The sequence below is a fragment of the Cetorhinus maximus genome, chromosome 13 (assembly GCF_964194155.1).
Source record: "Cetorhinus maximus chromosome 13, sCetMax3.hap1.1, whole genome shotgun sequence".
In the NCBI taxonomy this organism is placed as follows: Eukaryota; Metazoa; Chordata; class Chondrichthyes; order Lamniformes; family Cetorhinidae; genus Cetorhinus; species Cetorhinus maximus.
This window is the reverse complement of record NC_135891.1, coordinates 114465033-114478263: the sequence shown is the minus strand read 5'-3', so window position 1 is coordinate 114478263 and position 13231 is coordinate 114465033. Positions and strand designations below refer to the sequence as shown.

Here is a 13231-nt window from a genome sequence, read left to right as displayed (position 1 = left end):
TGATATATAATTCTTAATTCATTCATGGGATGTGGGCTTCACTGGCTGTGCCAGCATTTATTGCCTTCTTGAACTGTTGCAGTCCATGTGATGTAGGTACACCCATAGTACTGTTAGGAAAGGAGTTCCAGGATTTTGACCCAGTGGCAGTGAAGGAATGGCAATATATTTCCAAGTTAGGATGGTGAGTGATTTGGAGGGGAACCTCCAGGTGATGGTGTTCTCATCTATCAGCTGCCATTGTCCTTCTAGGTGATAGTGGTTATGGGTTTGGAAAGTGCTGTCTAAGGAGTATCAGATAGATGCTACACACTGCTGCGACTGTGCGTCGGTGGTGGAGGGAGTGAATGTTTGTGGATGCGGTGCCAATTAAGCGGATTGCTTTGTCCTGGACGGTGTCCAGCCTCTTCAGTGTTGTGGGAGCTGCGCTCATCCAGGCAAGTGGGAAGTATTCCATCACACTCCTGACTTGTGCCTTGTAGATGGCAGACAGGCTTTGAGGAGTCAGGAGGTGAGTTACTCGTCACACGATTCCTAGCCTCTGACCTGCTCTTGTAACCACAGTATTTATATGGATAGTCCAGTTCAGTTTCTGGTCAACGGTAACCCTCAGGATGCTGATAGTGGGGGATTCAGTGCTGGCAATGCCATTGAACATCAAGGGGTGATGGTTGGATTCTTTCTTGTTGGTGATGGTCATTGCCTGACACATGTGTGGCACGAATGTTACTTGCCACTTGTCAGCCCAAGCCTGGACATCGTCCTGAGGAACTCCTGCAATGATGTCCTGGAGCTGAGATGACTGACCTCCAACAACCGCAACCACCTTTCTTTGTGCAAGGTATGACTCCAAACAGCGGAGAATTTTCCCTGAATCTCATTCACTCCAGTTTTGCTAGGGCTCCTTGATGCCACACTCGGTCAAATGCTGCCTTAATGTGAAGGGCAGTCACTCCCACCTCATCTCAGGAGTTCAGCTCTTTTGTCCATGTTTGAACCAAGGCTGTAATGAGGTCAGGAGCTGAGTGGTCCTGGTGGAACCCAAACTGGGTGTCAGTGAGCAGGTTATTATAAGCAAGTATCACTTGATAGCTCTGTTGATGACCCCTTTCATTACTTTACTAATGATCGAGAGTAGACTGATGGGACGGTAATTGGCTGGGTTGGACTTGTCCTGCTTTTTGTGTACAGGACATACCTGGGGAATTTTCCACATAGCTGGGTAGATGCCAGTGTTGTAGCTGTACTGGAACAGCTTGGCTAGGAGCGCGGCAAGTTCTGGAGCACAATTCTTCAGTACTATTGCTGGAATGTTGTCAGGGCCCATAGCCTTTGCAGTATCCAGTACCTTTAGCCGTTTCTTGATATCACGTGGACTGAATCTCCATGTGAGGCTATTCTGAGTGGTTCCTGAGGTTTAAGGCAGAAATTTAGGAATGTAAGGAAACAGCCTGGACAGACTTATATTGAGTTTGAGGGAGTAAAACAAAGTAATTTTGAGCACTGGATGTGGGCATTAAAGGTAGAGACAACATGTGCAGCTCTCAGAGAAGTAATTCTTTTGGAAGAATTTAAAGATTCACTTTCCTTCGGTAGTTAGAACTGATGTGGAAGAACAGATGGTTAAAACGTCTAGGCAAGCAGCAGAGTTAGCTGATGATTATGAGCTGGTCCATAGATCAAAACTTTTTTGCCATCACCCTTTTCAATCCGAGAATGATAGGAAGTGGGAAGGCGAAAAGAAGGCAGGTAGTCAGCGAAGAGAAAGAACAGTTGGGAATTCTCAGGAAATTTTCCTCAGACCAGAAAGGAAAGTGCTGAGGGTAGAAGTGACACTCGAAGACTTAAATATTTCTATTGTAATAAGGTTCAGCACACAAGGTCAATGTGTTGGAGGTTACAGGAAAAACCTATTGCAGTAATTGGAACTCAGAAAAGTTCTGGAAATAAGAGTACTGTGGGTCTGGAGATCCTGGGGCAAGAAAAAACAGTGGTTTGTGTACAGGTGGATCAGGAAGAACCAGTGGTAGCTAAAGAAGTGAAAAGGTGTTCACAATTTACCCAAGAGAGCTCTGAAGGGCAGGTTACAGAAATGTTTAAAGAGTTTATATATGAAGGGAAAGTCTTTCCATGTGTACAGGGTAGAGCAGGCAAAGATCTCAAAATTTTAAGGGACATGGGGGCTAGTCAGTCCTTAATGTTATGGGATAGTGCTATTTGTTGTCCAGAGTGGGTATTTCAGGAAAGAGTATAAATGAGTAGAATTCATGGAGATACTAGACATACTCCATTATGTAAGGTAAATTTAAAAAGTAGGTTGAAAACAGGCAAGGTGATTGTTGGGGTTGTGGAAAAATTGCCCATTGCAAGGGTTTAATATATCCTAGGAAATGATATAGCTGGATCACAGATGTTGGTGATGCCTACTGTAGTTGAGCAGCTTGTGGAGACACAATCAACAGAGATGTTGCCGAAAGAGCATCCTGGATTGTTTCCAGATTGTGTAGTAATGAGATCAAAAACTCATAGGTTGAAACAGGAAGAGGAAGAATCTAAAAGACAGGGGAAGGATGCTAACATCCAGTTAGCTGGATCTGTCTTTGAAAAGATTGTTCAGGAGGAGAAGGTTGGAGGAGTTTAGCACAGTGAAATTAGTAGAGTTACAGCAGTAAGATCCACAATTAAAGCAGTTATACCAGACGGCTTATTCGGAAACAGAGGCAGAATGTATTCCAGAGTGTTAGTACCTTAAAAATAATGGTTAATGAGAAAATGGAGACAGTCTCATATTCCAGCAGGTGAAAAGTGGGCAGTGGTACATCAAAGAATAATACCATCTGGATACAGAAATGAAATATTAAGAATGGCTCATAAAATTCTAATAGCTGGACATTTAGGAATTTGGAAAACTTAGGCTACAATACAGAAACATTTCTATTGGCCTGGACTGCATAAGATGCAGTCAAATTCTGCAGAACATGTCACACGTCAGGTGATTGGAAAACCTCAAGCAGTGATTAAACTTGCACCTTTAATTCCGATTTGAGAACCTTTGACCAGGATCCTGATTGACTGTGTAGGCCCTTCCTTAAGGCCAAGAGTGGAAATCAGTACTTGCTGACAATCATGGATGTGTCCATCAGATTTTTGGAAGCAATACCTTTACGAAATATTACAGCAAAGAGCATTGTAGAGGAGTTGACCAAATTCTTTACAAGATATTTGTTACCAAAAGAAATACAGTCGGATCAGGGCTCGAATTTCATGTCACAGTTGTTTAAGGAAGTAATGAACAGCATAGAAATAAAGCAGTTTAAGTCACCAGCTTATCACCCTGAATCACAAGGTGCTTTAGAGAGATGGCATCAAATTTTAAAAACTATGATGAGAGCATATAGTAAAGTCTACCCACAGGACTGGGATTGAAGGATTCCATTCTTGTTAGTTGCCCATAACAAATCAACAGGATTTAGTACTTTTGAATTCGTCTATGGTCATGAAGAAGGGGACCAGTTAAGTTGATCCAGGAGAAAATAGAGGGTAAAAGTTTGGAAACTACTCTCCTGGATTGTGTGACAAAATTCAGAAAAAGATTGAACAGAGCATACGAGTTAGCTAAGGAACATTTAAAGATATCACAGCAAGTGATGAAGACAAATGCAGACAAAAGGGCAAAAGTTCTTAGTTTTGTTGCTGGACAGAAGGTGTTAGCCTTGTTGACAGTGTCAGGCGAACTAGTAAAGGCAAGGTTTAGTGGGCCTTACCAGACTGAAAAAATACTGAGTGAAGTCAATTATTTAATAAATACACCAGATAGAAGAACGAACCAGAGGGTGTGTCATGTAAATGTACTTAAAAAGTACTCTGACAGGGAAAATAACTGAAAAGAGGTATTAGTAGTGGTAGATAAGAGAAAGGAGGTAAAAATGAAGGATTCTGAAATTGACTTTCCTCTAATTAAATTGGACATTGGAGGAGAGCTTAAAAATTTAAATGTAATATTGAGTTACCTTTCAGGCAAGTTTCAAAGTGATTTGGAAAAGCTATTGCAGTCACACAAAGCTATTTGTGGGAATAAGTTGGGGCAAACAAATTTGGCTATACATGATGTTGATGTTGGAGATTCAGTTTCAATAAGGCAACATCCTTATTGATTAAATCCAGTAAAATTAGCTCAAGTGCAGAAAGAAATTGAATTCATGCTTCAAGATGACATGATAGAGTTTAGTTGCAGTAATTGGAGTTCACCCATGGTGATGGTGTCGAAACCGAAATGGATGGAACAGAAAGACTGTGTGGATTATCGAAAAGTGAATGCAGTGACCAAAGCGGATTCATATCCTATAACATGGTTGGAAGATTGTATTGAGAAAGTTTGACAATCAGAGTTTATCACAAAGGTTGACTTGTTGCGGGGATATTGGCAAGTACCCTTACCAGAAAGAGCGAAAGAGATATAAACTTTTGTAACACCAGATGGACTATATCAGTTCAATGTTATGCCATTTGTAATGAAGAATGTACCAGCAGCATTTCAAAGACTGACAAAGTAATTGCAGGATTGAGCAATTGTGCTGTTTATATTGACAAATTGGTTGTTTTCAGTCAAATGTGGGAGGAGCATTTACAACACCTGAAAGAATGTTTGATTGACTGCAAGAAGCTAATTTGGTGGTGAACTTGGATAAGAGTGAATTTGCGAAAGAACAAGTTACATATTTAGGCCACACTGTCGGACATGATCAGGTGGCCCCACGAGACGTGAAAGCCATCGTGAATTTCTCAGTGCCTACAACAAAATGGGAAGTTTTGAAATTTTTGGGCAATAGTGGATTTTATCAGAAGTTTATACCAAACTTGAACAGTGTGGTTGCTCCTATGGCTGAACTACTAAAAAAAGAAGAAATTTCAATGAACACAGGAGTGTCAGAATTCATTTGACAGTTTAAAAACTGTTGGCAACTACACCAATTTTTGCAGCACCTAATTATGCCAAGCAGTTTATGTTGCCAACTGATGCAAGTGGTCTGGGTATTGGTGCTGTGTTGTCACTAGAAGATGAAACAGGAATTGAAAAGCCAGTAGGATATTTTTCACGGAAGCTGAATGCGCATCAGAAAGGGTACTCAACCATCGAAAAAGAGGCTCTAGGTCTGGTGTTAGCGTTGCAGCACTGAGATTTATGTTGCAAGCAATTCTTCAGAAAAAATTGTTCATACAGATCACAATCGTTTAAAATTTCTGGAAAAATTTTGAGACCGGAGTGTCAGACTGTTCAGATGGAGTTCATTACTGCAACTGTTTAATTTAACAGATTATACATTTGGCTGGATGAGAAAATTTAATTGCAGATGCATTGTCAAGAATTTAAAGTTCAAAGGAAGTTGGACATTTGAAACATGGACAATGGACTGAAATGACCTCTATTAATAGAAAGGCTTTGTATATATTGTCATGTTAATGTATGTACCTGGTAGTGTAATAGTTTTAGGTGTAGAGATAAGTATAGTAAGTAATGCAAAATGGGTTGAGAAAATTAAACCATATTTTAGAATTATGACGATTCATTTTTCCATAAGGATGGAGGTGTAAAGGAAATTTCATTTTTTTCCTAATATTACTGTGGGATACTGAAGCAGGCTTGTGGGGGCTTCGTGTGTGTGTGTGTGTGAGAGACTGACTAATTTAATTAAACTGAAGGCAGTCAAAGTTTAAAAATCGTCAAAGGAATTTAGTCAGCCTGGCAATTACCACCTGTTGTATCATATCACCTGGCACTTATGTGGTGTGAATGGTACTTGCTACTTGTCAGCCCAAGCCTGGATATTGTCCAGGTCTTGCTCCATTTGGACATGGGCTGCTTCAGTGTCTGAGGAATCGAGAATGTTGCTGAACATTCTGCAATCATCAGCAAACATGTCCACTTCTGACCTTATGACGGAAGGTCATAGATGATGCAGCTGAACATGGTTGGGCCTAGGACACTACCCTGGGGTACTCCTGCAGTGAGGTTCTGAAACTGAGATGACTGACCTCCAACAACCACAACCATCTTCCTTTGTGTTAGGTATGACTCCAAACAGCGGAGAGTTTTCCCCCTGATTTCCATTGACTCCAGTTTTGCTAGGGCTCCTTGATGCCACAATCAATCAAATGCTGCCATGATGTCATGGTCAGTCACTCTCATTCTCATTTCTGGAGTTCAGCTCTTTTGTCCATGTTTGGACCAAGGTTGTAATGTGGTCAGGAGCTGAGTGGCCCTGGCAGAACCCAAACATGAGTGAGCTGCATCAGTGAGCAGGTTATTGCTAATCAAGTGCCGCTTGATAGCACTGTTGATATCCCCTTCCATCTCATTACTGATGATCGAGACTAGACTGAGGGGAAGGTAATTGGCTGGGTTGCATTTGTCCTGCCTTTTGTGGACAGGACATACCTGAGCAATTTTCCACATTGCTGGGTAGATACCAGTGTCGCAGCTGTACTGGAACAGCTTGGCCAGGGGCGCAGCAAGTTCTGGAGTACATGTCTTCAGTACTATTGCCAGAATATTGTCAGAGCCCATAGCCTTTGCAGTATCCAGTGCCTTCAGCCGTTTCTTGATATCACGTGAAGTGAATCGAACTAGCTGAAGACTGGCATCTGTGATGATGGGGACCTCCGGAGGAGGCAGAAATGGATCATCCACTCAGAACTTCTGGTTGAAGATTGTATCAAATGCTCCAGCCTTCTTTTTGCATTGATATGCTGGACTCCCCCATCACTGAGGATGGGGATATTTGTGCAGCCTCTTCCAGTGAGTTGTTTAATTGTCCACCACCATTCACGACTGGATGCGGCAGGACTGCAGTTTAGATCTGATCCGTTGGTTGTGGAATCGCTTGCTGCTTCTGCTGTTTGACACGCAAGTAGCCCTGTCTTGTAGCTTCACCAGGTTGACATCTCATTTTTAGGTATGCCTGATGCTGCCCCTGGCATGCCCTCCTGCACTCTTCATTGAGCCAGGGTTGATCCCCTGGTTTGGTGGTAGTGGTAGAGTGGGGAATATGCTGGGCCATGAGGTTACAGATTGTGGTTGAGTACAATTCTGCTGCTGCTGATGGTCCACAACACCTCATGGTTTCCCAGTCTTGAGTTGAGATCTGTTCAAAATCTATCCCAGTTAGCACAGTGGTAGTGCCACACATCATCTTGGAGGGTATCCTTAATGTGGACTCAAGACGGCACTTCATCTCCACAAGGACTGTATGGTGGTCACTCCTATTGATACTGTCATGGGCAGATGCATCTGCGACAGGCAGGTTGGTGAGAATGAGGTCAAGTATGTTTTTCCCTCTTGTTGGTTCCCTCACCAACTGCCGCAGGCCTAGTCCAGCAGCTCTGTCCTTTAGGACTCGGCCAGCATGGTCTATAGCGGTGCTACCAAGCCACTCTTGGTGATAGACATTGAAATCTCATACCCAGAGTATATTCTGCGCCCTTGCCACCTTCAGTGCTTCCTCCAAATAGTGTTCAACATGGAGGAATACTGATTCATCAATTGAGGGGGAGTGGTACGTGGTAATCAGGAGGTTTCCTTGTGCATGTTTGACCTGATGCCATGAGACTTCATGGAGTCCGGAGTCGATGTTGAGGACTCCCAGGGCAACTCCCTCCTGATTGCATACCACTGTGCTGATGGGACAGGACATAGCTCTTCCAATTTTGGCATTAGCCCCAAAATGGTATAAGGAGGACTTTGCAGGGCTGATAGGGCTGAGTGTGCAGTTGTCGTTTCCAATGCCTAGGTTGATGCCTAGTGGTCCGTCCGGTTCCATCCCTTTTAGACTGTTTAGCGGTTTGATACAACTGAGTGACTTGCTAGTCCATTTCAAAGGTCAGTTAAGAGTCAACCACATTGATCCGGGTCTGGAGTCACACGTACATGACCAGGTAAGAGCAGCAGATTTCCTTCCCTAAAGGACACCAGTGAACCAGATGGGTTTTCATGACAATCAACAATGGTTTCATGGTCATCACTAGACTTTTAATTCCAGATTGTTATTGAATTCAAATTCCACCATCGGCCATGGTGGGATTCAAACCCTGGTCCCCATCACCTCCCCCTTGTACATGTATAAGTGTATGAACTATATATCTTCCACTATCTCTTACAGCCAGTCTTGAAAAATCAAGTTGTATAGGAGGCATGCAGTTTATTTTTTATTACTGATAATGTGCTGTTGCTGAGGTGGGAGAAGGGAAGCCCTCAACTTAATTTTACACATCTCTACTTGGTAGTAGCCAGCACAATTCGTATACGGCCAAAAGTCGTCAAATGCAATATTTGCTAAGTCCATCTCCAACTCGTTGCCTTTCGTTTCACTAGTGATCATAATTGTTCCGGGTCTTCGATCCCAATTGTGCTTAGCTGTGAATGTCACCTGCTTTTCTCCTGAAGGTGCTAACCAATGCTGGGTGTACCTCCATGGCCACTAATAGAATTCTGCTACCTTGTCCAAGATGCATGTGAGTCAAGGCAGTGAATGTAGCTGGCTATTCGAATATAAGGATCATACACGTCTCCTCGGCAGAGGACATTAGATGATCAGGAGCAGTAACTTCATTGTGTACTTCCTAATCCAATAACACCATCCCTATTGCTTCCCCGGTTGAGATCAGCTAATAGCAGAGAGGAATGAGTGATTCTTGTTCGCATTGCCCAGGTACTCGAAAGACAGACAGATTCCCAATTATAAGCACCTTTCATGAATTCAAGATGTTCTGAAGTGTTTTACAGCCAATTAAGCACTTGCAGTCACTGTTTTAATGTAGGAAATTGCAGCACCAATTTGCACATAGTAAGCTCCCACAAATAGCAATGAAATAAATGACTTCATTATCTGTTTTTGGTGGTCTTGGTTGATGAGGAAATATTGGACAGGACATTGGGAGAGCTGCCCTGCTCTTTGCAAAATGCTGTGGGATTTTGACATCCACTTAACCAGCTAAGTCCTCAGCAAAGCATGAGCTTTCTATTTCAATTTAAACAGATTAATGTTAAGGGATATAACTGAGCCATCGTTATGCCTCTGGGACTCAGAGCTGTTCAGTGCTAATGTTTGCTCCACACCAGAAGAAAACTTAAGGGTTAAAACTTGCAAAATTCGGCAGTTAAAATGGCAGTAAAACTGAAGGATTGCCAGAATCCAATCTCCTTTTTCCCCTTCTTGGAAAATATCCACAATTAAGATTTATAGAAGCACATTTATAAGAATAATCTTTTGCAGAGACGAAAGAAGTTGAATTTGAAATAATTTGCACGATTCAATGGGTGGGATCCACCATCTAGTTCAGAACACACACTGTTCAGAGTTTGAGAGTTACAAGTCATTAACTGGCTCCAGACTCCAGACTGTTATGCGCTACGCCTGCAGGGCTTTGATTTAAATAGGCAAATTAAAGTACAGAACCTCAGGAGTCAGGCAATAGAGTTTAAATAGATGTTAAAAAATAAAACAGGAGCTAAATTAAAAAAAAACACATTACCCTATGATAGCTAAAAATATTATTCTGAAGAGCATTGCTGGTGTCTGGAGTAAACATTAATCTCTTATGACTGGCACTGAGCCAAGCAAAGAAACAAAGACTCCTTCATGCAAAAGCTGCAGAAAATATAAGATTGCATTTGAAGAAATGCAGGAATACAGGAAAGCTGGACTACAGCTGAAGCAGAAATGCAATACTTGATTGTGCAAAAATACAGCATGCACTCGAAGTGCACTGCCTCAAAAGGTGATTTAAAAGTAACTTTCAAAAAAGAACTGTATAGTTGAAAATGAAAAAAAATTGCAAGGCCACTGGAAAAGAGCAGGGGAGTGAAACTAATTGGATGGCTCTTTCAAAGCCGGTGCAAGCATGATGGACCAAGTGGCCCTTCCAGTGCTGTACATTTGCATGATTCCAAGTCAGGATTCAATTTGTGCTCATGCATCTGGAAGTTAATTCAATCATCTATTCAATTTGCATTCCTCCTGCATACCTTCCTAATCCCTTCTGATTTTCTTATTGCATACATGAGTAGATATCGAGTCCATGCACTGGGTTGGAATTCAACCTATGTGAAGAAGCAGAATATTGCAGAAACTGATATTCAGTTAGTGAAAAAAAAAAGCCTGGTTATCGTGCCTGTTGGGTGCGCTGGGTCAGCGGGCCGGAAGGGGATGTAGAGTCTGGTCCCGGGTGAAATCGTGTTATCAATGTGATTTTACGCTGGGTGGCCAATTAAGTTACCCAGGGAAAGTTAGAAAGATTAAAACCAGTTCTAACTCCTGGATAAGTATACTACTGACCCCCGACTCTCCACTTGACCTGCGACTACCCCCACCTAATCACCCAACTAAGCACCACCCGCCACACCCCCCCCGCCACTGACCCCACAACTAAACCCCGACTGCCCGATTACCCAACTAATGCCTCAGACTACCCAACCTCTCCAATGATTACCGTCCTAGCCCAACTATCACCCCGACTACCACCCCGATCCCCCAACTAACCTGCCCAACCCCCTATACCCCACAACTAATTCCCGCCCTCCTACTACCTACCCCTACAGTCCCCAACACCCACTATCCCTTCCACCTACCTACCCCCATAGTACCCAACCACCTACTACCCCCTGACTACTCACCCCGATTAAATCCCTAAATACGCCCCCAGAGTACCCTCCAACAACCCCCCCCGACCACACCCCAAGTACCCCCACCCACCCCCCCCAGCCCTGACTACCTGTCCCATCCTACCCCCCTGGCACCCCACCATACATACTTCTCTCCATAGTTTCTCAAAGTGGCTTTGAGGCATTTAAACATAATGGTATATGGCAGCTAGTGCCTTAAAAAGGGAATGTGGCTGCCTTTCCTGATGCTTCTGAACTATGAGGAAGGACTCTATGTTCCATGTTTCTCAGGAGGCCTGATTCAGAAGTCCAGGCGAGAAACATGGAGCTCTGGTGCAAACTAAGTAAATAGGAGTGGAGTGGCAGTCCAACGGTGATTGCCACTCCCTGGAAGATTTGGCCCAATGTGCCTCCCCAAAGGCTTAGCTGATGTGCGACACAAACTGAAGAACTAAGCTAAGCAGACAAGGCAAGTTCCATGTCCCATCCTCAGTTGACCTCCAGGCTCTGGGTTAAGGAAAATTAGCCAAAGCCAAACCACTCATCAACCTAAGTTGGTGTCATTAGTAAAGGAGCACGCAGGGATTTTAGGGAGAAAAGAATGAATGCATTGAGTACAATAGTTGCTCATTTCAATGCAAAAATGCTTAAGCAGTAAACTCCCTTAATGGCTCTACACGTTGACCTAATATGTATCTGAGCCACTGAGCCATACAAATCAGAAAGGCTGCCAGGTTGATCCTTCACCTCTGCTGAATTAGTTGATCTGAATCAGGGGCTCTACAACTGACCTTTATTTTGACAGAATAATAATGAAAATTAGCCTAGATCCTTCTTTGATTATTATCCCGTGCCTCTTAAAGTGCACGTGTAGATCTCAGGAGAGCTCAATTGCATCTCCCTTATGATATCCCTGATAATTGAATTATCTTCTATTGTCAAGATGGGCACATTAATAATGGCCACTGGGCAAAATACTAACAACACATACCCAAGAAGCAGCATTCCAGCAGTTTTTATTTCAGGTTTCCATCATCCACAGTATTTTGCTTTTATTCCAGCAGAGTTATGCCTTCAGAAGACAAAAAAAAGCCACAACCAATTTTACTCTCTTTCTACAAGAAGAAAGTATTGAGAATGCTGGAAATCCAAAACAAAAGTGCTGGAAATGCTCAGCTGGTTTGGCAGCATTTTTGGAGAGAGAAACAAGAGTTCATGTTTCAGACTAATGACCTGACAAAGGGTCATGGATCTGATGAAGGGTCATCGACCTGAAAGGTTAACACTGACTCTCTTTCCACGGATGCTGCTTGACCTGCTGTGTATTTTCTGGAATTTATTTGCTTTTATTTCTCTTGCTCAAATTCAATACATCTTGATTCTTTTAATCCATTCACAGATCCTTCTTTGCTTTCCTTAAACCATCTCACCTTGATTCTCTCAATGCCTGCTTCAATCCTCAGCTGTTCCACCAGTTTTCGTGCTTGTGCTATATTGTTAGTTGTTGACATTGTTTGCCATCTATTCTAGGCCAAGGCCAAACCGAGGATGCTGTAGGAGAGAAACAGAAACACAAAGTCAGATTTTTATAGCAGGTTTAAACCACCAGAACTTTCAATTTTGTTTTCAGTCCCATTGTCCCTTTTTGAAAGAATTACCCAAATCAAAAAATTGTCAAAATATCAAAGTTGCAGTAGTTTAATAATTATTTTGATTCAACTTAATAATCCTAATTTTCAACAGAAGTCCTTGTGGTGGTCCTAAATAATTCCTCTTTAGCTCTTCACTAGCCGATCATGTTTATCAAAAGTCTTTCTACTCAGTGCTACATTCAAGTTGCTGTGAGGTCCTGTTGTACAGATTTCCTCCAATCAACACATCAAGCTGGATTTAGCGCAGGTATAAGTCCCATCACTGAACCCTGGGAGGCACATTCTTGGCGATGGCCAATTAAGTGCATCCAATTAAGGATGATGGCTTGCCACCAAGTATCCAGAGGGCTGGCAGCTCAGCAGCCCTGTGGCTGCAACATCAGGGAGAGGGCACCTCAATGGCTGGGAGATGCAAGCCTTAGCGATCAGGGATGGGGGGAATCATGGCGCATAAGTGGCACTGTCACCACATGGGTGGTCTTTGCCTCTTGGGGGGGTGGGGGGGGGGGGGTGGGTTGAGGGGATGCAGGACCAGGAAATGCCTAAAAAGGAGGGCCCTGCCCTGCCCCACCACCAGAGTCCAATAGAAGTCTGCCAGGTTCCACTGAACGGTCTCTCCACGGCAGTGGGATGCTGGACAGTCAGTCAATTTGCCAAATTTCCAACCGCTGCCAAAATGGCAGGAAGACACTTGTGCTACCGTTTTGCCAGCCTTCCTGCTTCCCAGCCCATCGCCAAAGGATTGGTAAAATTCCAGCCAACATCTTTTGCATCCAGGAAGCCAGGCTGAGCAAGGCCTCAGACTACTCTGACAGCTAGAGCAGCTCAAGATGGTCAGAAAAAGCAACCAAATCCCATTCCTCTCTTTCACTCATCCTTTTATCTGATTCTTGCCCTCCCCCTAACGAAAAAGAGGCATTCC

The 13231-nt window shown here is 43.2% G+C and overlaps 1 protein-coding gene and 1 long non-coding RNA gene across 11 annotated transcripts in view; both read right to left on the bottom strand.

Moving 5' to 3' along the window:
* Positions 1 to 13231, bottom strand: part of gng7 (guanine nucleotide binding protein (G protein), gamma 7) — a 212596-nt gene that overhangs the window by 25689 nt on the left and 173676 nt on the right. For all 10 annotated transcript variants that reach the window (XR_013578528.1, XM_078556074.1, XM_078556071.1 and 7 more), the window contains one exon: positions 12088 to 12208. Coding sequence is in view for 9 of the 10 variants with exons in the window: in XM_078556074.1 (XP_078412200.1) it covers positions 12088 to 12168 (81 nt within the window). In the remaining variant the exon portion in view is untranslated. The remainder of the gene's footprint in view (positions 1 to 12087; positions 12209 to 13231) is intronic.
* LOC144688987 (uncharacterized) overlaps positions 1 to 13231 on the bottom strand; it is a 138722-nt gene that overhangs the window by 25689 nt on the left and 99802 nt on the right. The window lies entirely within an intron of this gene.